This window comes from Cebidichthys violaceus, unplaced genomic scaffold (genome assembly GCF_023349555.1).
Source record: "Cebidichthys violaceus isolate CVI_PGR_0920_01 unplaced genomic scaffold, fCebVio1.0.p SCAF_7, whole genome shotgun sequence".
In the NCBI taxonomy this organism is placed as follows: Eukaryota; Metazoa; Chordata; class Actinopteri; order Perciformes; family Stichaeidae; genus Cebidichthys; species Cebidichthys violaceus.
The window spans coordinates 14462096-14488958 of record NW_027176927.1 but is presented as its reverse complement, the minus strand read 5'-3'; the positions used below and the strand labels follow the sequence as shown (position 1 = coordinate 14488958).

The following is a 26863-nucleotide window of genomic DNA, read 5'->3' as shown; positions in this document are numbered from 1 at the left end:
GTTGATTATTGATTTCAGAAAGAAGAAGGAGGAGGTCTCCCCAGTGATAATTGCGGGTCAGCAGATAGAAATTGTCCAGTCATATAAATATCTTGGGGTCTATCTGGACAGTAAATTAAACTGGAAGAAGAACACTGATGCTGTATTTATAAAAGATCAGTCAAGACTTTTCTTCTTGAGGAAGCTTAGATCCTTTGATATCAGCAGAAAGCTTCTTCATGTTTTCGACCAGGGGATCTTAGCTAGTGTCCTCTTCTATGCTGTACTTTGCTGTGGGGGGGGGGGGGGGCGGCAGCAGGATCAATAAGATGATCAGAAAGGCTGGCTCAGTGATTGGCCTTACCCCAGACTCACTAGAGGTCACTGTCGAAAAAAGAACAAGGGTCAAGTTAAAAACGATTGTTTCTTTTGAAGGCCATCCATTACACTGTGTTTTCACTGGACTCAATTAGTGAGAGACTCAGGATGCCTCAGTGTTCTACTGAACGACTCAGAAGGTCTTTCGTTCCAGCAGCAGTCAGATTTTTTAATGAACACCTTATGTGGTTTTTAGATTTAGCATCTTTCTGATGTTATCATGTGATTATCATGTTTCATATGGCATTGTCTGGTGTTATTTATTCTTTGTAGTGTGTTTGGTTTTTTTGTCTGTTGTGCACTGTGAACTGTGTCGATTGTTGTCTGTATGTGTTTTTGGAGGCAAGTGAGTTTCCCCACCGGGGATTAATAAAGTTATCTAATCTAATCTAAATAATGTAAACATGAAATAATGTAAATTCCCATTTAGGATAGATTTCTCCTTCTGTTCTTCTAATCAAGTCATCCATGGCGGCTGTAGTGCTGCTCAGCTGACTGCAGATCACAGTCCCCTATTACACAGTAGTCAGATCAGTTGTCCTGGGCAGCTCCCTAGCTATGCATGGAACGAGGCTTATGAGAAAGACTGTAACTCCTGTCTGCAGCGGGGTTGAGTTACCTGCCTCTCTAAAGGCTCCACATTGTACAACAGACGGTTGAACATCAGCCCTGCAGGGGTCAGGTATCCCTCTGTCTCAGCTCCCCAATCCTGTCACTTCTGCTGTTGCGTAAGAAGACTGAACCTGATCCCCAGACTCCTGATGAGAAGGAGGTGGACTTGACACTTGTGTCTGAGGCACGCGGCTTCTCCAGTGATCAACTCGTTTTTTCCACTGCTACTTTTTCTGGAGGAAAACTGCTATGGCTGCATTTCTCTTACTGGAGCCATGAGATGACAAAACTATTTTTGTTTTGATTACTGAAACCCTGATGGAGCTGCACGGTTGCAACTGTTTTTTACGCTCTAAGATCAGCAAATGGATTAAATAAGACTTTACTATAACCTGGTGGAGATTTTCTTTTGATATACAATGTGTTGCATGCCTTTTGCTGCTGCAGAAACAAAACTGTGGTCAAACGTCATGGAGATCCTAGATGAGAAGGATGGAGTGGATACCGAGCTGCTGGTGTATGCAATGACACTCATCAATAAGGTCAGTGAAAGAATACCATCTAGGACTCGCAACTAGCCCCTTAACTGTATTATCTTCTCTCTTGGTCTCTATCTTTCAAACCCCCTCTGGGTTTCTTATCTGCATTGTTTCCAAAATTTGATCTGATCTTCCAGACCCTTTGTCATATTGAGCTTTTCAAAGGACTTTGGTAGGATCTGACTCATTGTCACTGTTCTCGCTCCCCCTTATTAATAAGTAAAGGAGTCGTTGCAGCAACAACATATTCATTTCATTAAAGATAAGAATGGATTGTACAGTATCATGTATATAATGAACCTATGTTGTTTTTCAAACACGGGGAAACTTTGATCCAATTAAACTGGAGTCAAAATACTGACATACATATATAGATACCATATCTGGCTACAGATTACAATACAAGGTCGAAACAAAACAACTTTCGAAGAAATTTTACACCCTTTCACTTTCTCGGGCAATCTTTCTTTATTTTAGAACTCTTATTGTGTTTTTTTTTCTATTGAATGCATTTGTGTTTCAGACTCTGGCAGCCCTCCCAGACCAGGACTCATACTACGACATGGTGGACTGTCTTGAGGAGCAGGGCATTGAAGCCATGGCCCAGAGACACCTGAGCAGGAAAGGCTCTGACCTCGACCTCGTAGAACAGTTCAACATCTACGAGGTAAGGAAGCATACACTGCCACATTATCTCATCACAACTAAAATTCATGTCATTTTATTGGACATGTGTGTCCCACAATCGACTGAGGTCAAATGACTCCTCACACACTTATACGGCAGCCAGCAATGAAGTGTGTGCCAAGGTTTCTCTGTGATGCCTTTGATTCAGTTGACTCTCCGACATGAGGACGGAGACGATGAAACCCAGTTGCCTCCCAGCGTCCGTAAGGACCGCAGACGGGCCAGTGTTGGTGGCACCAACGAAAGGCGAGGCCTGGAGAGAAGACGCAGCCGGAGACATTCACTCCAGAATAGCAGAGGCCACGCTTCTGCCCCAGCATCACCCAGCGGCCCTCATTCTCATGCAAGCAGCTTCCTGCCCTTTGGTGGCCAACGTATTGAAGACATCAGTGAGAGGTGAGGCCGGGGGAGGACAGAGAAATGGAAAAGTGGAAGATTTTCAAAAGAAAAAAAGAAACTTAATTCTTTCTTCCATTTTAGCTTGAACTTGGTCCGATCCTTGTTTTAAAAGTTCAGCCAGGAGGGTTTCTTTTGATCTTGTATATTTTAAGCCCTGAGAGATAGCTGCAACTAAAATGGAGTCACAAATTATTCCATGGAGTTTTACTCTGTTTCACAGGAAACAGCTTGACTGCAAGTGTTGTATTATATTTCAGCCTTGGAGAGATGCGTCTATTCTGTCCAGAGCCAAAGCAGAGAATTTAATTATATAGTAATTTAAAGAACGGCAGAGAGGAGACTGTTACTGCAAAGTGACATTTGAATTAATTTCCCCACTGTCAAGACGTTCCCCTACCTCAGATGGAAACAGAAAGCTTCTGTAAACACATGATATGCGCTATCTGCTCTCTGTCTCAAGTCATGCTTCCTTCAGTGAGAGTGGATTTAACTCAAACTCCACAGTGCCATCTGTTTTTATACAGCAAACCTTTGGGACTACACAAACTCATAGAAACCACAACTGGTGATTCAGGCAAGAAGCAAATTGCAATCTTGTTTAATTGTGCAGTAGCTTGGACTATGCTCTGTAAAAGCACCAGAAAAAACATAGTCACACACTTCCTTTTCATGGAAGTCATGTTAACCCTTTATTCCACTTATTATTATAGGGCATACATTAGAAGACAAAAATTAGGCTTGAATTTTAAACTAGGAATTGTTTGTCGCCTAGCATATGCCCTAATATTCTTGGTAGCACTCAGGTCTTCAGGTATACTTAAATTCAGTCCAGCAGGTCATATGATACCGTCATTCTGGACTAGCTTCTTCCAGTCCACCACAGGAAATCCAAGCTGCCTTTGAAGATCACCATTTTCCATATTGTTAATGAAATCCAGACATCCGAGACAGATCCAGAAGCAAAGTGGCCACAGACTTGTGAATGACAAAGTATCCCAGACTATCTGCTCAAGCAAACAACATATCTTCTACATCCCCAACACTTGTTATGAAATTTAATATTTTTCTCCTCAATTAAAATCACAGGGAGGTAACTTTGGTATGTTTCGCATTTAACCCATTTTTCCTTTTAAACAGGCTGCAATGTAATTGCTTAGGACAATTCATTACCGTCAGTTTAAGTCCTCTAAAAGTGCTTGTTTTTGCCACTGACAGACTTAGATTGTCTTTTTAAGTGTTGGAAATTATTATGGAAAGGACCCTACAAAGAAATATAGTTTTGTTAACCTTTCTATTGATGCGGTCTGTTGTTTATTGTGTCTCACCAAGATTTGCTCAAGGAGAAGTCTCATTCTAAATTGTCAAAATCAGCTTAATATTCAGCCATGACAATAAAAATATTTCAGATAATACTAAGCTACGTTTTATGTTGTTGTAACACAACAAACTCTGATGACACCGGCTCTCCTCTCTACAACTCTCACTCTCATTTCCACAGTTGTCTTCTGGCAACAAGTCACATGACACAATAACAAACAGACTGAATCAAACAAAAGGTAAAAAAAATTCTCTGTAGGTTTACATAATTTTGTTAGACACTTAGATTGCTCATGAAGAATTGACCCAAGCAATTACATTGCAGCCTGTTTAGCAGCTGACATCTGCAGCATTCTCACTCAATACACGGCCAATTTAAATTAAAAAAATGCATGTCCCCATTATTGATTTATTTAGGATTTATTTCATTTGTATTTAATAATGCCATAGGAATTACATTTAAATAGTTGTAACTGTAAATGCATATCCATTTCTAATATTTTCAGAAGTTTTTGACTGTTGACTGTCAAAACCTACTAACCCTTTTCCACATCTTTCAATGTTTGTCTCTCTTGTTATACTTCCAATTTTTTTGGTGTTTGTCATTTGTGTCTGTTGTCTCGCCTGGGCTTTCTTCTGCTCTGTGTTTTCATTGTCTCTGTCCACTTTCTCTTTTCTCTTGCCTGCCTACATCCTCCCTTTCCTCCTTTCAACCCTTGATCCCTCCTCTCACCACAGAGAAGAGGACGAGGAAGAAGAGGAGGAGGAGGAAGGAGAGGAGGATGGGGAGGGAGAGAAGGAGGAGGATGAGGAGGACGAGGCAGATTATGAAAGTCATCCAGTCACTGAGTCCTCTAGACAGGGCGCTCACAGGTATTCTAGGCCAACAGGTTCCAAACGTCATTCTCCTTTTCCCTCATACAGTTTCTCCCTATAGTTTTTCTTCCATTTGGACTCCTACTTTGTTGTATTTTGTCATCCTAGTGTGGCTCCGGCTGTAGCAGACACTCCTAACATGTGTTTGAACTTAAAGTGTATGGGCAACATCCTCCCTAAAGCCAGTGACCAGCCAGGGCAGAGAGAATATCTCAGCGTCAAGACCAGGATATCGTCTCCTGTGTCCATTGCACCTAAAAAGAGGACCTTTAGTCCTTGGTGGGTTCCTCCCCGGCCACCTGACTGTGATTACTGTTATTGTCAGACTATCCCAGTCTCACCCCCCTTCCCTCCCCCTAACCCTGGACCTCTCCCTCCGTCACCTGACTTGAGCCAGAGCCAGGTATCTGTCGGTGCCGAGGAGAGTGAGAAGGGCCAGGCCAGAGAAAGGCACTACAGGTAGAGGGCAGGAGCTACAGTTCTTTTGATTGTGTTAGACCATTACGCCTCACAGTGAGGAAACACTCCGTCATCCCCATCACTGGTGTCTGTGTCTCTTTGTAGCTCACTGTACACTCAGTAAAGACAACTGCAAGCAACATAAGAGTAAAAGCAGATTTTCAATAATTCCTATCTTTTCTTAAAAATAGGTTATTCTATATAGCGCCCCATCAGGTTATTTGTGTTAGACATGCTGTGGTTTAGTTCCTCACTACCTCCTTCATCCTTTAAAAAAAAATTCTTGATCATAGTTGCCTTTATTTTCCCTCAGATGTGATTTATGTTGCATGATCTGCCATCTCCAAAGACATACTGTACCAGAAAAAGGAAAATCATAATTACTTCCTTTTTTAAGTTGCTGGAAAGCATTATTTTGCTGACATTTACTACTCATCTGTGTTCCATTGTGGCTCTGCACCACAGTTAATCCAAGATAAATCAATAAATTAATTCAAAGAATTAAGGAATTCAAAGTTTACAACATGAGTCACTGTCTCTTCACTGTTCATGTTTCTGCAGAGGTCTGTAGCAATAGAAACATGATAGTCAACCAAAGCTGGAATGACATAGCAATTCCTTAGCATTGAATGCTAAATTCCATCTAAGCACGGTTTTCAATACAGTTGACAGTAAGTAAAATTGTTGTATTTATTAGAATTTTACTGCAGTCTTATTACCTTCTAAATGGCACACTGAATAGGTAAGACAGACAGAGATATGGTCTTTCCCCCATTGGCTCTGTTGCTTTGTGGTCTTGCAGCCCTCCAACCTTTGACTGCTGTCTCGCTATGTTGTTTGTATGACTAATATATCATTATTTGATCTTTGGAGTGTCTGATCTGACTGTTACTCTCTTTTTCTCACTTCCATCTTCAGTCTGACAGATATAAACAACTCTCCTACATCTTACACAGCTAGAAAGCCCAGCTGGGCTGAAAGGTAAGGCTAGGTGTCAACAGGTCAAGAGTAACAAGAGTGTGCAGGGACAAGATGTATGATGGCTCTGAGGCCTTGTGGTTTGCATTAATCTCAGGAAGATGTGCACATAATTCAATCTGCCTGAAAAGTTTGTAGTTGAACACTAGTGTGTTTCCCATGCACAATGTGTTGTGCAATTTTTCCAGGACAAAATGTGCATAATCTTCCATCAGATTCAACATCGCAAATACAAGGCCTCAAAGAAAAGAGTAGGTCTAATGAAAAGATGCATTTAAGAAAGATTGTCCCCATGCACATACATGGATGAGCAGTGCACCTGCAGATACCCTTCAGACTTTGATGGCCTCACAGGAAAGCTATTCAGATGCAGAGGGAGAAGTGCTTAAGAGCACTCAACACAGTCATAGCTCAGTGTAAGCTATCCAGCAGTATGACATTGGAATTCACATCACAGATTCTTGAAGTTGTTGTTCATCGTCCTTCTCTGTCTTTCAGTGGAAAAATGTTTAAGGAGTGAACAAAGCATTTATTTTCCCCTTCTTTTAACAGAATCAGTGCCAATGGCAGTCCATACCCTGGCAGGCACAAGGCTCCTACATCACCCATTCATCGCTTCACTACTTCAGCAACCTCCACACCAGACTCCAAACCAGTTGACAGGTTGGCATCTTAACTTTTCCACAGCTGATGCAGAAGATTTTGTCTGTATGGTTGATCATATACCTATAAAGCTCCCATTTGAAAAAAAATGTGTAAATACCAAAATTTAAATACAAACCAATGACTCAATTGTGATAATGTTATGACATTTGTTCTTTCTCTTTATCGTTTAGACCTGCTCTAGGAGGCTTGCTTACTTCATCGTACAGACAGCATCAGGAGTCTCTGGCTGCAGAGAGAGAGAGGAGACGCCTGGAAAGAGAAGAGCGTCTGCAGAGAATTGAAAGAGAAGAGAGGAACCGTTTTAAGTTAGTCTCACCCAACGGAAATACTAGTCAAAATACTACATGACTTCATGTCAGAAAGAATATATTATTTCTTTACTTTGTAGGGAGCTGTACAGCCAATAAAGATAGGTTGGTATTTTTAGAAATAGGTGGCTACAGTTTTCACAAATCCCCCGTGAGTCAGATAAAAGCTGGGCTGTCTTTGTTTATGATGATTATGAGAAATACTGGATCATGGCAGGAAGAATCTTCAAAAGTAGATGTTCTGCTCTGATGTCTTGTTGTACCTTTCTATGATGCTCTGTTTGATTTCTTTGCACTCACCATATCAATTTCAGTTAAGTAATTGAAATATTACATTATACAGATTGTGAATTCAGGCCCTACATTTTGACACTGTTTCTATCTTTCTATCTCAGTCGAGATTGTGTTGACAAGAGGGAAGAAGCAAGACAAGCCAGAGAGGAAAGGTGAGTTGGGTTCCCATGGATCTGACAATAATGCTGCAAATAAGATAAAAGATAAGATGGTTTGTAAATACTTTGAGATTCTAGTTTAAAGTCAAAAGCAGATGTAAAGCCTCAGGATGAATTATACGTGTTAGAGCTCCTTTAGACCTGCTCCCCAATAAGACGTCCCAAAGTTAACAGAACCAGTGTGTAATTGCGTTTTGTCATGGATGTGATCCGGTTGTCTCCCTCTGACTGTATGAGTGTGTCCAATATAAAGTATAGCTCTTTCTTTTGCCCTTGTATTTTTTACCCCTGTAAAAAATCTGTGATTTGAGATCAGTAAACACCATTCATAAAAGTTAAATAGCACTTTGGCAACTTCAATAAAAAATGGATGTCATTTGTCATCATTTGACTCCCTGAGTAATGGGATACAGCTCAATGTTTCTATAAATACCTAACAAGTATGGCACATGTTCACAGCATACATTTTGACATAATGGCTATTATTCACTAAAACTGAACAGAATATCTTCATCACTCTTCGATGTAGCCTTAATATCACTAATATGTAATATTTTCAGGGGCTTGTTTTTTGAAGTCATATACCCCTAAAAGAAAAAGTAGCATTTTCAAATTAAAAAAATAAAACAAAATTGTGATTTGCAATCATTTGCATGTATGTTTCTATGTGATTATATGGCTGACCAATTTTAAAACAGCTTTTATAACAGATCAGTATGCATCTTAACCTAAGTGTACAGACTTCTAGAAGCTAAATTTCATTATTGCAGGTACAAGGCTGTGGAGAGGCTAGCCGCAGAGGAGTGTGAGCGAGAGCGCCCCAAGGTGCCAACAAGAGGACGGACAGAGATCACGCTGTGTTTGAGTCCCAACCCTGCCAGCCGCTCTGTGTCCCACTGTGTCACACCTTCGTCCATTATCTCACAGGAAAACACAGTCGCCACTGCACACCAGACGTCGGGTAACTAGTGTTTGCCAACCATTTATTCATCATTAGTACCTGAGTGATATGAGCATGAATGGACTGTAATGTTGGCTTGCATAGCTGGCAGAGACTATACTTGCTGTCAGTGCACCCGTCACACACACTGGGCTTGGCAATAACAGTTGACGAGTGTTTATTGCACAGAAATTAGATTTAGCTGCACTTCTGCTGAAAGGGATTATTTAGAATAACTGCTTGACTTATCTGTGTGTATCAAAATGTATAAGTGATACAGTAAGATTTTAGGAAAATAGATAATTTGTAATAATAATTGTGATAATAATGGTGCTGTATCTAAATGTATGTGTTGTGCCTAAATAGACTGATTAAGCAGCTTCATTGTTTTGAGGCTTGCAATCAAAAGGGTTGTTTCTCTTAATACTAAAGTACAGTAGTTTATTTTTCTAAAACATACTTCTTTGGTAACAAAAGTTTTAATTTAACTATTTTTTTTTTTTCTCAGAAATGGTAAAGCATTGCCTCTCAGCCACTCACATTGTGTTTTACAGTGTGTGTGTGTATGTGTGTGTGTGTGTGTGTGTGTGTGTGTGTGTGTGTGTGTGTGTGTGTGTGTGTGCGTGTGCGTGTGTGTGTTGTATGATCATGAGCTATGGTAACAGAATTTGATGATTGCTTTGTAAATTATTTCTGCAGTCTGGAAATGTACAGTCTCTCAGTGCAATTAAGGACATGTCAGGAAGCAATTTAAAGCTGTTTTAATTATAAACAAAGAATGTTTCTGAAGACTATCAGATAATATAAACACACATAACTGAAGTACTGCAAGTAACAAGTTTGCTACGTTGTTTTGATTTCTCTTCCAGGAACAGAACATATCTCAGAGCCAAACCTTGACCCACAGACCAGAACCAATAGTCCAGCGCCAGACTTAACAGTATCAGAACCTTCCCCCACACCTCCCTCCGAGCCAGACAAGCAGCAGACTGAGACAGAGTCGCCTGCAGAGACAGAGGATGTTGCTGAGACTCAGGCCGACCAGAATGTAGTGGCAGCATCAGATGAACAGTCAGGCATGGAGAAGGAAGAGAGGCAAGAGCAGGAGAAGATTGAGGAACAGAAACAGGACATGGACACGGTAGATGTGGAAGAGCAGGTAGAGGAGGCAGAGGTAGCAGATGTAGCAGAAGTGGGAGAGCCAGATGTAGAGGTGAATGTGGAGTTAGAGGAGGAGTTTGAGAAGGAGCAGCCAACGGAAAGGGATGTCGAGGATGGAGTACTGCTGAGTGAGAAGGAGAGACAGAACGAGGAAGTGAATGAAAAGGACAACTGCTCTGCATCCAGCATCTCCTCCACAAGTAGCACTCTGGAGAGGGAGGAGCGGGAGGAGAAGCTCACCAATGACATTGAAGCAGGTATGATCGATACTCATTTTATTCAATTACTTTGATAATCAAATATGTATATTTTTGTCAATGTCACAATTCTCTCCGTATCAACAGGCCAATGGACACAGTGCATTAAAGACGCAGATGTGAACGACCAGTGCAACAAAATACTCAACAGCAAGCGCTTCATGCTGGACATGCTCTACGCTCAGGCAACAACTGGCAAGGATGAAGGGAATGTAGCAGAAACGGAGAAAGAAAACTGTAAATGTGAGAAGGATGCAGAGGTCAGTGACTCCTCTGTAGCTAGCTTGGCCAGCAGGATCTCCACACTGGAGGCTCACAGACAAGCCAGAGAAGAAAATGTGAAAAAGATGGAGGTAGGACATCTGGACAACCAGGGCAGTGTCCGAGCAGTTGCGGAGAAGTTTGGAGATTTGGTCAAAGGCCTAACGTCTCCTCCTGAAGTCGAGGCCTCAAAAGATCAGCAGCAGACTGACAAATCATCAATCGCTGCCTCATCAACCCTAACCCCTAAGAAAGAGTCCGACTATATCTGGGATCAGCTGATGGCCGAACCTAGGGAGCTGAGGATCAAAGAAATCGACTTCACGGACCTGAGGGATGAGGATGACATGGACATTTTAGATATGGACAGTGTACTGGGGTCAGGTGACCTCATACCACCGCCTCCACCTCTGCCATGTAATGCTGCACTGCCACCACCCCCGCCCCTGTTTGGTTGCCCTCCTCCTCCTCCCATCCTTGGCAAAATGATGCCCCCAGCCCCACCATTCATGGCCCCTATCCCTCCGCCCTCCCCTCAGCTGAGTCGAGGGGAGATGCCTCTCTTCCAAAAGAAAAAGAAGACCATCCGACTCTTCTGGAACGAAGTGCGTCCCGTGGACTGGCATTGTAACAGTCATAAATTCTGTAAGGAGTCTCTCTGGTCCAAACTGGAGCCAGTTAAACTGGACACATCCAAGCTAGAGCAGCTGTTTGAGTCCAAATCCAAGGAGCTGCCTGTCACAAAGGTAACTTAGTGTTGTACTGCTGTAATAGTAGAACCATTCAGTATTACTGTATACTTTTGGAGGTTTAATTTGCAATTCTAATTTGCCTTGGCTTCTCTCCCATGGCTCAGGTTTTCTTGCTATCTGGTATCATATAAGAAAGGGTTATTTGGTTGAATAATTGAGTGATACATTTTGCCAAACTACTGTCACCCTGGATGACATTTAAAATGGGTGAAAGCCTTCTCAATGTTGGTGAGAGGAGAAAATTGTGTGTTTCTTTTCTACATTAGTTTAATCACCTCCATGGGTTATTCAGGCGAAATACCCAATTACATGATCTAATATAATGATGATTTGTATCTCTTCTAGAAAGCATCGGTTGATGGCAAACGACAAGAAATCATAGTCCTGGACTCAAAACGCAGCAATGCTATAAACATTGGCTTAACTGTCTTACCTCCTCCTCGCACCATTAAGACCGCTATTCTCAACTTTGATGAGTACGCACTGAACAAGGAAGGCATTGAGGTAAGCATTTTTTAAGATGTACCTAAATTGGTCCTGTATGTTATAAGTACTGTCTAGTCCTTCAATTAAACCATTTAAATCCAAAATATAAATGTTTTTTATGAATGATAATTACTCAGCAGCACACCAAAATACACTTCCATAAACAAGAGAGATGTAACTCCTGTCGATGGGATGGCCCACAATGTTGACATGTGATTTTCTGGCTGCATGGCTGTTCTCACGTAATCAATCACAGCAATGATTAAAAATTAGCTCCACATGCATATTTTTAGCTCGTTTAAAAACCATACCATAGGCTTTTCAGCAGGTAATATTTAATACTGCATCCCTTTGGGGTTATATAACCTGTAGTTTCCAGAGCTTCACCTTGAGTTTATTCTCAGCAAAAAGGAGTATTCCTCCCCACCTTTTGTCTCTGGGGATCTCTTCAGCCAGACAACAAAGACAAGGAAAGTTCAGATGTCACACAAGTTTGTAGGAAAAATTGGGAACATCTTATATAAACAAAGCAAGAATTTAACTTAGGCGTTACCATTTTTTTTTGATAGGTTTACTTGATGAATGATTTTATAAGTCTTGATCCTTTCCCATCCTCTTCTCTGATTTCTTCTTTACTCTTCTAGAAAATCTTGACAATGATCCCCACAGAGGAAGAAAAGCAGAGGATCCAGGAGGCTCAGCTGGTCAACCCTGATATCCCCCTGGGCAGTGCTGAACAGTTCCTTCTCACCCTCTCCTCCATCACAGAGTTGTCTGCTCGCCTGCAGCTGTGGGCATTCAAGATGGACTATGAGCTTATTGAGAAGGTCAGACACATCCCTGTCAATTTTAATCACAAGCACACCTTATGGCGTTACAGAAGTAAAACATTATTTCACTTCATTTATTTCAACATTTATCTTTTGTTACTTTTAAAGGTATTAAAGGAATAGTTGTTCTCTGTCATGTCTGTACAGTAGTTATGATGCTACAGCCAGCAGCTGCTTGGCTTAGCTTAGCATACAGACTGGGAACAGAGGGAAACAGTTAGCCTGTTAACATCAAGCTGCAGTGACTGTAGACCTATGTATATACAGTATATCATAAAGATAGATAAACAGACCGTTTACTGTAAGTTGTTATCAGGGATAGAGAAGAGCGGAATCAATTGACAGAAACGTGAACAGGAAAAGATAGATAACATGATTCTTGACTGCATTTTCATGCTCTTTTAGGAAGTGGCAGAGCCTCTGCAGGACCTCAAGGAAGGGATGGACCAGTTAGAGAAAAACAAGACACTCCGCTACATCTTGACCACATTGTTGGCCATTGGCAACTTCCTCAATGGCACTAATGTGAGTAACCCTCGAGACATTTATGGCTCAGAGGTTCCTGTTTTTTCCCTTTCTCTCCCTCTGTCTTTTACTCACTTCCTCCATACCCCCCTCCCAAATTCCCTCACACATATTTATTGGGAATGGATAACAGTGGACTCTCTATGTGTAGAAGAATGTGCTGCCTGACTGTCTGCACCAGACACTGTCCTTCTACAGTAAAAATGCTCGCCAAGGCCTCTGCTGAACCTGGCTCTGTCTGTCTGGGAGGGGGAGAAAAAAAAAAGGGGGGGGGGGGGGTTGTATTTTTCTGACATTGTGTGTGTGGTTGCTTGTGTGTGAACTTGTATCTTTGCCTTGCACTTTTGTGTTCTACTTTGTGATGGAGGTTTTGTCTGTATGTCAATGCAATCTGAGAGCCAAAAATGCAACAGGGAAACATAAGTCATCAATATCAAAACAAGAAGTTCCCGTAAATAATGGCTGCATTTATATTTTGCAGTAAGCCATTTAAAACTGGCAGCAGAACAAGGGAGATCCTTTTGGGATTATGTCTTTCATGATATGCCCGGGTTTCTTTTAGCTCCACTGTGGTGAGCAGAACAATCAGTCAGGTCTGAAGTAGATTGTGGTTTTTGATAATCACCAGCCTAATGAATCTACACTTGGCGCACTCCATTGAGCCCCGTTTTCTGACCATGCCAAAAAGGAAATTCACTGCAATTTGGTCCTTGACTAGGGGCTCTTGATTTTTAATTTCAGACAGTTGTTTCCGTCCCACATTCTAACTGTGTTGCTGTGTATCCATGCATCTCTAGGCTAAAGGCTTTGAGCTGAATTATTTGGAGAAAGTCCCGGAGGTGAAGGACACGGTTCATAAGCAGTCCCTGCTGCACCATGCCTGTTCCATCGTGGTGGAGAAGTTTCCAGACAGCACTGATCTCTACTCTGAAATAGGAGCGATCACCCGCTTGACCAAGGTTGTTTACTTTTCAAAAACTCATCAAACAATTTGTCCAAAGTATTAGTTTGTCACTAGTAGCAGTAAGTGAAATGTCATATCCACTGAAGAGAGTCCTCAACAATTCTGTGATATTTTTGTTAGGTGGACTTTGACCAGCTTCAAGACAATCTGGCCCAGATGGAGCGAAGATGCAAAGCATCATGGGACCACCTCAAGGTCATTGCGAAACACGAGATGAAACCACCATTGAAACAAAAAATGTCAGACTTCCTCAAAGATTGTGCAGAGAGAATCATTATTCTGAAGATTGTACATCGAAGAATACTCAACAGGTGACTTTTGTTACTTTTTGAAGCATGTTTGAACTTTATTTCCACCAAAGGATCTCTGTACATTGATGTGATGTTTCTCTAAACATCTGCAGGTTTCATGCCTTTCTGCTGTTCCTGGGCCATCCGATATATGCGGTGCGTGAGGTCAGCATTCATCGCTTTAGCAAGATCCTGAGTGAATTTGCCCTGGAGTATCGCACAACAAGAGAGCGCGTGCTACAGCAGAAACAGAAGAGGGCCAACCACCGAGAGAGGAATAAGACCAGGGGAAAAATGATAACAGATGTAAGTGCTCCTCACCACGAGCAAGGGTCCTACATACACTTTCTCCATTTCCTGATCCTCGCCTTTGTTTAGTTTGTACTTTCTCATTTCTATGAGACAATATGAGTAATCCCTGGACACTAGTTATAACCATAATCTGGTTAAAGCGTCAAATGTGGTGTTTCTGAGGGACATGGCATACATTTGCAATTACATAAGCATAGTTCCTTGGTAATCACATGTATAGGTTACTGTAACAACAATCAGTGAGTTGCTTTTAGTGTATCTCATTTTGTAGCTGCAGCAGACTAAGAAAGGCCAGAGCAAACACCTCCCTGCATGATTAAAATCCCTTAAACCCCAAGGAGTCTGCTACTCAGAGCGGACTCCACAGCGAGCCTTTGCAGGGGCCCCTCTCTCTTCAAAAGGACCCTAATTCAATCACTGTGTGAAAATTCAAACCTTTGGATGTCCCTGAGAGAGAAATAACAAGGCCAACACCTTAAATGGATAGTTCGGATTATTTGAAGTGGGTTGTATAAGGTATTTATCTATAGTCAGTGTATTACCTACAGCAGCTAGGTAGGTCGGCACACCAGAGTTTGGAGAAGCAGAGAAGAGTACGAGCATGGAAGCAAAGCAATGTACTGCGGTGAAGGGCTGCAGCAGTAAAATTTATTTTAGACACCTAAAAGAAAGACTCACCTACAAAAGCTATATAAATTCAAGTGTACGCTAGAATATTTTGCAATGACGAACTGAACTGTAAGTGAAACTTATCTGTACTGTTTTTGTCAATGAGGTCTGCTGGCTTTGAATAGAGCATAGATAAGTTTCACTTTCAGTTCACTTCCCATCAGAGAGTGCTGTCCTCATACAACCCTACTTCAAATAATCTGGACTATCACTTTACCCCACTCTTACAAAGATGTTCAGTCAGAAATGCTCCTAGTTATGGTCCTAGTTATAATATAGCTGGGTAAAAATCACATACAAATTGTGTATGTTACTTAGTTAATAGTTTGACATTATTCACTTTCTTGCTGAGCGTTGATACACGATACATGTCTGTTTAAATGACAATAGAATCAGGAGATAGTTATTTTAGCCATAAAGAGTAAAAGCAGGGGGAAAAGCTAGCCTTGCTTTGCCACAGGTATAGAAATCTGACTATCAATAAGCCCAGGTAAAATCACAATGTCTTGTTTTTTGTACAAATATAACGTGTTATTTAGCTTTAGATTTGGCAGATTTTTTTTTTCCCTTTCGAACGGAGCCGGCTAGGTGTTTTTCCCTGTTCCCAGTCTGAGTGCTAAACTAAGCTAATCGACTGCTGGGTCCAGCTTGATATTTACTGTACTGGCATGAGACGGATTTCCCAAAATGTTGAACGTTTACAACCCAAATCAAGAATTACAGGCTTCTTTATGATTTGAGAAAATGCTACAACCTTTGTAACAACCAATTAGATAAATCAGTAGTGTGTTTATCAATCTGAAAACCTAAAAACTTTAATATTTGTCACTTTGTATATAAAACGTTTTCACTTGACACCAGCAGTATACTGTATTTACAACACACTTTTTGGCATTTTTTTCTTCCATTTCCTTTACCTCTGTAGAGTGAGGATGACGATGATAGTGAGGTAGGGGGGTGACTTTGTGTGTAAACAAGTGCATGTGAACTTTCTGTTGTGACTAACATTCAACCAGACTGTGCTGTCATAACTTTACAATAACAGGTGTATTTACGAGGATTAACAATGGACAAGTCATCAGTAAGACTGACAGGCTCTATGTGGGTGGATAACCTTACATGAATGAGGAAGCTTGACGGTTTTGACAAAGAGACAAAAGAGATGCTCGCATGATGTCAGCTAGAGCATTAAAAAAATCTCACCGGAGGAGTTGCAGCTACTTCCTGGTATAAATGAATGGAATGCAAAAGGGAAGCTGTACTCTGCAACCTGGCATGTCTGCATTGTTGCAACAAACATCATGGGAAGTTGTGTGTGTGTGTGTGTGTGTGTGTGTGTGTGTGTGTGTGTGTGTGTGTGTGTGTGTGTGTGTGTGTGTGTGTGTGTCACAGAATAAACAGCAATTTTAATGTGTATGTGAAACGTTCAACTCTTCGAAATGACTAATTGTTTTTAATTTTGGAAAGTGCTGTGCCACTAGTAGAGATTAAACTGTATGAAGTTTCATCTTTAAAGCTTGTTTTACAAAATACTAATAGTGCCAGAACAACGAGCTAAGTTTTACATCTCCTATTAATAAAATGTCCGAAATTTTAATCCATTGTCCTCCGCCTCCCCCTCCAGAGTGGTAAATTTGGCGGTGCCCCATCAGACTCACAGGAGATTCAGCCTCAGGGTATCCAGTATGCTGAAGATGCAGCTGAACATGAGAACATGAAGGCCATACTAAAGAGCAGCTTGCAGGGCGGAGAGAGTGTGACGTCCACGGTGCCAGGCCTCCGTACACGCACCAGAGCCAGCAGCACCAGAGGTCCGTCTCATGAACATGTTACAGCCCCAAAATAGCTTTTTATTATTATATCATTACCATCCATCCAGTACACTGCAATTTTACATTCTTTTGTGGCTATAATTGTTCCAGGAGCACAGCACAAGTATTTCAGTTTTATACTTAAGTAATCCTTCCTGAAACCTTTTAAGTTCTTCATTCAGTAGGACTGGTATATGTAGGAATCCTGATTGTAAAACACCATAGCTACTTCAAGTTCTAACCGGTTACACCAGCGAAACACTTCAAATGTCAAAAAATGCATGGTATAGTATGTCATGAAAATATCATAGTAAATATCATAGAATAGTTATAAAAATGTAATTTAAAAAGTAATTGTATAGTATGTCTTAAAAAAAGCCATACTGCTACTACAGTATAGTGAGAAACAAAAATGCATAGTAAAGAATGTCATGAAAAAGTCATAATACCATCATATTATGTGCCATAGAACAAATTGCAAAAAAAGTTACAGTACAGTATGCCTTAAAAGAGTGTCATTAAAAACAGTCAAAGTATAGTGAATTGTTGCCAGATGATAAATCATATTGACTTTTATCTGTTGCAGTGCAGGAGTTTCACATTTGTGATGGTTTTTAGTAAAAAGTCTCTGGAGACCAGAGACTTTGTCCAATACTTGGTCAGCTGTACTCTGTTTTAGCTGTACAGCTTGTACTCTGTCAGCATTACTAATCGCTAAAAATGATGAATTGTTACAACAATTGTTATAACATTATACCTTATTAACATTAGCATCTAAGCATTATTTTAAGAATGTTAGCATGCTGATGTTAGCCTTGTTAACCTCACAGAACCGCTTAGAAGGCGGTAGACACTTAGTCTTGTTTTGTTAAACCTGCCCTGTTATACAATTTATCTGTTGTTTTCTTATTCATACTGACCTTACTGTTTTAGGGCGTGTTACCCCATGGTGCTCTGCCAGTGACGACCCGGTGAACTGCACAGATGATACAGCTGATGAGATCATGGAGAGGATTGTAAGGTCAGCCACTCAGGGGCCCAGTCAGCGGACGCAACCTCGGGAGAGGAGACGGTCCCGAGCCAACCGAAAGTCACGTGAGTCATGTCAACTATCGGCCAAGTGGCATAATTTATTATCATGCACAGATCCATATAATCATCTGCCAGTGAAAACACTGTAATAATTCACTTTTTGTTTTGGCTGCACAGTGAGGAGGACACTGAAGAATGGTTTGACAACAGAGGAGGCAAACGCTCTCGGCTTGTCCAGTGGTTCAGAGATGCAGGTGTGAGCTGGACATACTGTCAGGACGTCTCGAAGCCCTTTCACTGCCCCACCAATGCCTACACCCAAACTGGCAACTCATTCTGGCTTGGCACTAAAATTCCCTCACAGCTTCGATGAGTTGACCTCATCTTCATGCATTTGGTTCACATAGGCTTATCACAAGTGCTTCCTGAAGAGAGTGGATAAAAGGTTTTATTCATGAACTGATGGTCAGAGAGAGCAGAACCAGAACGTGTATTCAAACCACCAAAATTTGCTATTGCTGGATAAACATCAATGACGTTCCCTCACAAGGTTAAATCGCAATCATCCTTCGAACGTGACATTGCTTCCAAACACCTGCGAAAAAGTGGGTTTGTCAAGGTGGAGGGCATCAAAACAGTTGGCAGTGCATTTGCTTCAATCTCAGTGGCCTTGACTGAATCCAAAGGGCATAAAGTGTGGTACAGACACTACACTCTCTGCTGCTTAGTTTTAGTGTCAGCCCTGCAGCTTTAGAGACAAATATAAAGAAATGTTATCTGTTGAATAGATGGCTTTGTGCAGAGGGTTATTCTGTTATTTACTACTGTGGTAGTTTTATGTTTCTTTTCATTTTGCTCAAGAAGGTGCTCAAATAAGGAACAATTGCACTGGATGTAAAAGTATGGTATCAATGGAATTTGAAATCGTTGACACTGATGAACCACTGACATCTGAAAATATACTCAACAGTTTAACCAGCAAATCAATAGTTGCACAGTTACATTACATCATTACATTACGGTCATTTAGCAGACGCTTTTATCCAAAGCGACTTACAATTCAGTATCTATCTACACACCGTAGACGCAGCTACGGGAGCAAGTTTGGGGTTAAGTGTCTTGCTCAAGGACACATTGACATGAGACTAGTAGAGCAGGAGCCGGGGATCGAATCGCCAACCCTCTGATTGAAAGGCGGCCCTGCTCTCCACTTAGCCACGGTCACCGCAGGTCACCCCAGTTTGTAATGTTAATGTCGAATCAAAGTGGACACATTCAAGTTATATGAACATCAAAAGCTTTGTCAAATGTCTGTTAGTTGACTGGATAAGACATTTAGCAGAGACATATTTTAAAGATCACAGTCAACAGTCCAGTTATTGTGTGTGAGACTGGTGATACCACTCATTTCATACTAATGCTCATCAACATTTTTAGCTTAAATAAATGTAGACAAGTGGCATCATGCGACCTATTCTCCCCACTTGACTGAACGCTTTAAGGAAAGCAAGCACAGCGTTACAAGTGGGCAATCTTCAGAGATCAGTAGTTTTATTTTCTAAGAAACTATGAGCTGCACATCTCAGAGTGCCTTTCAGAGACATTTATTTATTAAGATCTTTTCAGGGACATATAATCAAGAAAATGTTACTACAGATGTGCAGCCTGTGAGGGGCGAGAGGATAATACTGCAGTGTACATCATTCAAGAGCTGTGATTTATTTTTAACCAGTGTTTTTAGACTTGTTCTGGCAAAAAATGCTTTTCCATGTTTTGTTTTGGATCAAATAGTATGTTATGAAGATAGCTTTAAAGTATTTATGACAATTTAGGATTGGTAATGCACATAAGCTGTATCGTGTTGCCTTACTGTAGAATATAGAAATGCATTGTTCCACTCTAGTCGAGATCTAGCTAAAATGTAGGAGTTAAAAATAGACCAGGCCAAATGAACATGTAGTTCAACTGGCATCACTGGAGATCTTAGTTTGCTATTCACATGGCGAGGAACTTCATTCCCTAACTATGAATAAGAACATCGGGGGTTACATGATAATAAGTGATATGGACAAATATAATATCACCATTATCTGTTTTAAAACATGTAAATCTGTATTGTAGCGAACAAGACGGAGCCCACAGTTTAACTTTTGGATTTTGTCTGTTTTCGAACTGTTGATGAACTCATTCTGCTATTAATTTGGAATGGCCTTGGCTGTGTTTATAATAATCATTTCAGTTCACATCATGGCTAGATAAATCTATTCACTAGCAAATTCACACTGTGATGGAAAGATGGCCATTGAGAGAAACAAGAATTTAGTGCAACATTACATAAAGCTACACAAAACCACACCAGCAGTATGTTTATTTTGTTTTGTTACGAATTAACTGAAAATTATTCAGCACCTTAGACTATGTGTAGCATGCAACTCTTCTAAGAACTGAAGTTATGGGGGAAGAGCTCATTGTGTTTCCCAGATTGTACTGTTTTTTGTTAAAGACAGAATAGATGTGTAAAATAATAGGGGGAATGCTGTAAAATGATGTATATGTCATGTCTTTATGATGTTTCTCTGTTTGTTTGTTTTTTGCTCCATGTGTAGAATAGTGTGTCATAGACTAAAAGCAGTATTCTAAATATAATTTAAGCAAACCAAGCCATGAATGGTTTTATGTGTCACCTCTGCTTGATACAAAAGGAGGTTCACTTAGGTTCTCAGAGCTGTAGGGTTTGTGGTATTAAACCTTTTTACTTCACAGACTGTAAAGTTAACAAACATGGTGAAACACGTATTGATGAAATTCACCTTTTAGTCCTGTGGTATCCCTTAGAAGCCTTTGATTTCATTGCACTCAGCATTTTCTTTTCTAATTTAACATTAGCCCACTACACATTAGCTGCCTGTGCCATCGCTGTGGAACTTGACACAAGTGCATTACAACCAAGGCTTCTATTGTGTCTATGCCCACAGCAAAAAAACATGTATCAAATATAATAAAAAGGCTCATTAAAACTTCTTTTTTGACATTTCTTAACTATATCTTGAAAATTTGTTGTTTTGGAAAAATAAGTGTCAAATCTAACGTGTTTGGGGAAGAAGAAGCAGTCCACACAAACCATGCTTCAATTAACTTTATGTTCAAGAGCGGGTCAATGACAAGCTTACCAAACTAGATTATCTGGGGATTGCACATGGACATCAGACAGACCTCATTTGGTCTTGTTTAAAATTCCTATATGTCCGCATGTGTTATGGATCTAAATGTGATTATGGTGTGCTTTGAATAAACTGCAAAGTCAACGATGAACAAGACAGCTACCCACAAAACGGTTGGAAATTATAATTGAGCATCAAAAATGCGCAGAAATCCTGCCTAAAAAGTCTCAACAAATCCAGTGAAACCTAAGACATGTATTGCTTTATACCAGTATAGTATGTCATTAAATGTCATACAAAAGTCATAGTACAAACAGGTCATAGTACAAACAGGTCATAAATATATCATAAACAAGTCATAGTAAAGTATGCCATAAATATGTAATAAAAAGTGTAGGTTGTCACAGAAATTGTCATAAAAAGTAGTATAGTGTATGATAAACAAAGTCGTATATCATTTACATGACAATTTAGAATCATAGTAATACCGCCACCTAGTTGGGATAGGAAGTTAAAGGTTGCATACTTCTACATCCTCTTCCTCACAGATTTATCAGATCCCTCTAAATCTGATTAATTGACTTAGATATGTCACGCTCTCAGTCAAAAAAGTAATAATATTGTATAGGATGCCATGAAAATAATAAAAAGGTCATAGTATAGAATGTCAAAGGAAATCATTGTATAACATGTCGAAAAAAGTCATAGTATAGCGTGTTATAAAAAAGGCATAGTATAGCGTGTTGAAAAAGGTCATAGTATAGAATGTTGCAAAAGTCATAGTACAGTTTGTTGCAAAAGTCATAAAAAATGTATGTATGTAAAACATCATAGTAACGTTTGTAATAAAAAGTCATTAAAAATCATTGAAAAGTATGTCCAAAAAAGTAATAGTATAGCATGCCCAAAAAGAGAATTATAAAAAAGTCCCAGAATAATATGAGGATTATTGCTCAAGAGGCTATGAAGAGAAATTCATAGTATAGTATTTCGTAGCATGTTGACTTTTTTCAACATGCTACACTATGAAGTGTAGCATGTTGAAAAAAAGTCATAGTATAGCATGACAAAAAAAAGTCATTAGAAACTAATATTATTGCATGTCGAAAAAAGTCATAAAAAAGTTAAATTATAGTATGTTGAAAAAAGTCAGAGTATAGCATGTCAAAAGTATAGCATGGTTTAAAATGTCATAGTTTAGCATGTACAAAGAATCATAAAAAAGTCATAGTATAGTATTTCGAAGAATTTGTATAAAAAAAACTATTAAAAAAACTAATTGGGAACTAATAATATTGCATGTCGAAAAAGGTCATGGTACAGCATGTCAAAAAAGTTGTAAAAACGTAATATTGTAGTAATTCAAAAAAAAAATTAAAAACTCACAGTACTGTATGTCCAAAAAAGTCATAGTATAGTATAACGAAAAAAGTTGTAAAAGTAATTTTATAATATGTCAAATGAAGTCGTAAAAAAGTCATAGTTTAGCATATACAAAAAATATATAAAAAAATAATAGTATAACATGTCAAAAAAAGTCATTAAAAAGTCATAGTATATTATGTCGAAGAACTTCGTAAAAACGTCATAATATATCATGTTGAAAAAAGTTGTAGAAAAGTCAGAGTATTGTATGTAAACAAAAACAAAAGTCAAAGTATAGCATGGTTTAAAAAGTCATAGTTTGGCATGTACAAAAAAATAATGAAAAATGAATAGTATACCATGTCGAAAAAACTCATAAAAAAGTAATATTATAGTATGTCGAAAAAAGTTGTAGAAAAGTCATAGTATTGTATGTCAAAAAGTCAGAGTATAGCATGTGGGAAAAAAGTCATAGTTCAGCATGTAACAAATTTAATTAAAAAGTCATACTATAGTATGTCGAAAAAAATTGTTAACAAGTCGTAGTATTGTATGTCGAAAAAAGTCATAATATAGAATGTCGTAAAAGATCGTAAAAAAGCCATAGTATAGAATGTCAACAAGTCGAAAAAACATATGTTGAAAAAAGTCATAGTATAGCATGATTTAAAAAGTCATAGTTTAGCATGTACAAAAAAATATTTAATAAGTCAAAGTATGACGAATTTTTTTTTTTACAATTTTATAAAAATGTAATAGTATAGTTAGTTGAAAAAAGAAAGAAGCTTTCAATGGATAATTTATTGTCATCAAGCAACACAGGTTTTCACAGCGAAATTCCAGTCTAAGTCCATTTGCAACACAATAAAAACACAACAAACAAACAACAGTAGTAAACAAACAAACAAACAAAAGTAAATTCCTGACCAGTTTTTTAACTTTTTTCTTTAACTATTTTAACAAAACAATACTCTGGACAATTTGGCACTCGTCTTAACATAAAACAATTGGAAACTAGGGAAACACTGTCCTTAAATATTGACAATGTTTGAGCACCAGGGGCCTGTTGTTCAAAAGTAGAATAAAGACATCCAGGATAAGTGGGAAAGCCAGGTTGGACAAAGTCTCATAAGTTCATCCTGGCTTAATTGGTTGTTCGAACGCCGAGCCAGGCTGAGGAGGGGCGGCTTTGTCAAGCCAGGTCTAACTAATTCGAGTAAGTGCGCGGCCACAGCTTTCTTCAGTAGACCACAGAGATTGATCACAGATTCACTGATGGGACGACAGGTGTGGACACTTTCCTCCAATGAACATCGGATCTGAATGCTGACGTAAGGTGACACACCTCTCATAAAATGAAGCACCGCTGCTGTCTTGAAGTTTGGAGATGGACTGATTAAATGAGTAGTGTAATTAATTGCAAGCACCTTTGCAAGTGCAGCCATTTCTAATTACTGTAATGACTGCTGTAATGGAGTGAGACCTCTGCTCGCAGGAGGCCGCGGACCTCTCGCTCTTTCGTTGTTGTTTGAGCAACGAAGTCACGCTAAGAAAAATCAGCTGGATCCGGCTTACAATGAAAAAGTATTTATAATTCACAAATGCTAAAAAGACAATTACAAACTGAATTACACTGTCGACAGTAAGGAATCGCGAAACCGAGTTCAAACACTCTCCCCCCCTAACCGGCCAACAAACGCCAGTTTACAGTAAAGAAGATCGCCAAGAACTGAATAGCGTCTCTCCGAACAATGTTTTTATACCCAAAAGTCAACGGTTTACATTCAAAATCTAGTAACAACTTCAGTGGCTGGCTAAAATTCAATTGTCTCCTCCTGGCCTCAGACAATGCTCTTCATTGGTCCATATGATGATCCTTGTAATGTCCGTTGGTCCACCTCCTCGTAAAAGCTTCGTCCATCCGACCCCCGCTTGACCACCGTCCTGTCTCCCGCGGTGCCGATTCACCTCCGACCCATCACATCTCCATATATGGTCATGAAAAACTCTGAAACTCTCACCCTTCCTCTCCTTGCCCTCTCTCTACTCCAAACAGTCAACTACTATACTTCTAGTCTAATACATTCAATTGATTAAGATTGTGTGGTTTATCACTTTTGTAAGTAATATATGTTGCACTTATACTATCCTTTACAAGTGAATATACTGTAAACCTATTATACATTTCATAAGTGAATATTTTGTGAACATATGATATTTTATACTTTCTTTAGGTGTGCTTTAAATCAAACTATTGTACTTCTAAACTTAAATTCCTCACACTGCAATAAAATCAGATTTGAGCTGGCAAACAATATGAAGGGTGTTTATTTACAATGACGAACACACGAATAGGCCCCAATTATGAAAAAGAACTATCGTAATAGGCTAACTTTATTTATTTTTTTAATTTGATCATGTTTTGTTTTATTTCTTTTTTTAAAATAATAATTTAGCCTACATGTTGTTTGTTTAAAAACGAGGCCAATGCGTAGCCTTCATCAGAACATGGAATGACTGTATAAAACACATTCTTTTCTGATCAGCGCAGCCGCTGACTCCAAAGATAAGACAACAGAATCAACTAAGCTTGGCATTTAGCCTGGTCTGGAGCAGGCTAGCTGCAGAGAATAAATCACCATGGTAACTTGACCAGGATAAAGTTATCCAGCTTTTGAACAACCGACTGCAGGCTAAATTCAGCCAGGATAACCAACATATCCCGGCTTAATCCCTTATCTAGGTTTCGAACAACAGGCCCCAAGCATCTTCGATGTAAACAGAGTCCATCACCTTGCGTTCCATCAGAATCTGGCGCTCTCCTGTGGTCATGTGCAGCTTGATCCGTTATGCCACAATGGAGCTGGATCTCTGTAAAAATGTAGACACTAAAGTCACACACATCCTGTGGCTGTATTAGCCTGAATATTGCTGCGGCTGGAAATTAGCCAGGATCAGATTGGGTGGTGAAATATACCTCAGGTACCTTATTGTAGCCTTAGGTAAAAAAAATAAATACACACAGTATCACGTGACAAAAAAAGAAAGAAAAAAGTCATAGCATGTGTAAAAAAAAGTCATAAAAAAGTGATAGTAAAGCATATTGACAAAGATAAAGAAGTCATAGCATATTGTTTAAAAAAAAAAAAACTTAAAAAAACAGTATAGCATGTCGAAAAATGTCATAAAAAGTCATGGTCTAGTTTATATAAAAATGTCAGTATGTCATGAAAAGTCATACTACAGATATTCGTAAAAAGTCATGAAAAGGTCTCAGTATAGTAATTCTTAAAAAGTCATGAAATAGTCATAGTATTGCATATTGAAAAAAGTCATAGTATAGCATGTTGGGAAAAAAAGTAATATTATACTATGACAAACAAGTAGAGAAAATGTCATAGTATAGCATGTCAAAAAAAAAAGAAAAATAATTCATATTACAGCATGTCGAAAAAAGTCAAAGAAAAGTCATATAGTATGTCGAAAAAATTGTAAAAACATCATAGTATGTCAAAAAAAGTATAGTTTAGAATGTTGAAAGAAGTCGTTAAAAAGTCATACTATAGTATGTCAAAAAAAAGTAAAACGTCATATTACAGTTTGTCGAAAAATTCATAGTTTAGTATGTTGAAAAAATTCATAATATAGCATGTCGGAAAAAAGTCATAAAAAGGGTCATAGTATAGTATTTCAAAGAAATTGTAAAAAAAAATTCAAAAGTAATAGCATAGTGGGTCCAAAGTTGTGGAAAAGTCATGGCAATGTGTGTCGAAAAAAGTTGTCAAAAGTCATAGTATTGTATGTCGAAAAAAGTTGTCAAAAGTCATAGTATTGTATGTCGAAAAAAGTCATAATATAGCTTTTCTAAAAAAGTGGTGAAAAAAGCAATAGTATATTATGTCTAACAAATTATAAAAAAGTCATAGTATTGTATGTCGGGAAAATAAAGTCATAGTATGGCATGTCAAAAAAAGTTGTTAAAAAAGTAATATTACAGTATGTCAAAAAAGGTGGTAAAAAATTCTTAGTATTGTATGTCGAAAAAGTGGTGAAAAATGCAATAGTATATTATGTCAAAACATTTTTTTTAAAAGTCATAGTATTGTATGTCGGAAAAAAAATCATAGTGTAGCATGTCGAAAAAGTCATAATATAGAATATTAGTCATTGACGTTGCAAAAACTCATAAAAAAAGCCTCTGTATAGTAAAAATAATAGTATAGTATGTAGAAAAATAGTCTTAAAAAAGTCAGTGTAAGATGTAGAAAAAAGTTATATTATTGTATTTCGAAAAAAGTCATAGTGTAGCATTTAGAAAAAGTTGTATAAAAGTCATAGTACAGCATGTCAATAGAAATGATAAAAAAAGTCATAAAATATGTTGAAAAAATTCATAA

The 26863-nt window shown here is 38.9% G+C and overlaps 1 protein-coding gene across 6 annotated transcripts in view; it reads left to right on the top strand.

Moving 5' to 3' along the window:
• Positions 1 to 20961, top strand: part of fhod3b (formin homology 2 domain containing 3b) — an 84043-nt gene extending 63082 nt beyond the window's left edge. Inside the window, exons 8-29 of one of the 6 annotated variants that reach the window (XM_068735326.1) lie at positions 1417 to 1511; positions 2032 to 2175; positions 2344 to 2591; positions 4650 to 4784; positions 4896 to 5066; positions 6165 to 6227; positions 6777 to 6887; positions 7061 to 7195; positions 7594 to 7644; positions 8421 to 8611; positions 9460 to 10008; positions 10096 to 11015; positions 11367 to 11525; positions 12152 to 12334; positions 12743 to 12862; positions 13660 to 13821; positions 13947 to 14137; positions 14230 to 14422; positions 16023 to 16046; positions 16722 to 16908; positions 17842 to 18003; positions 18118 to 20961. In XM_068735326.1, coding sequence (XP_068591427.1) covers positions 1417 to 1511; positions 2032 to 2175; positions 2344 to 2591; positions 4650 to 4784; positions 4896 to 5066; positions 6165 to 6227; positions 6777 to 6887; positions 7061 to 7195; positions 7594 to 7644; positions 8421 to 8611; positions 9460 to 10008; positions 10096 to 11015; positions 11367 to 11525; positions 12152 to 12334; positions 12743 to 12862; positions 13660 to 13821; positions 13947 to 14137; positions 14230 to 14422; positions 16023 to 16046; positions 16722 to 16908; positions 17842 to 18003; positions 18118 to 18200 — 4277 coding nt within the window. In that variant the 3' untranslated portion in view covers positions 18201 to 20961. Of the gene's footprint in view, positions 1 to 1416; positions 1512 to 2031; positions 2176 to 2343; positions 2592 to 4649; positions 4785 to 4895; positions 5247 to 6164; positions 6228 to 6776; positions 6888 to 7060; positions 7196 to 7593; positions 7645 to 8420; positions 8612 to 9459; positions 10009 to 10095; positions 11016 to 11366; positions 11526 to 12151; positions 12335 to 12742; positions 12863 to 13659; positions 13822 to 13946; positions 14138 to 14229; positions 14423 to 16022; positions 16047 to 16721; positions 16909 to 17841; positions 18004 to 18117 lie in introns of all 6 variants that reach the window. The other 5 variants (XM_068735323.1, XM_068735325.1, XM_068735328.1 and 2 more) reach the window with 5 other exon arrangements.
• Positions 20962 to 26863: the final 5902 nt, after the last annotated feature.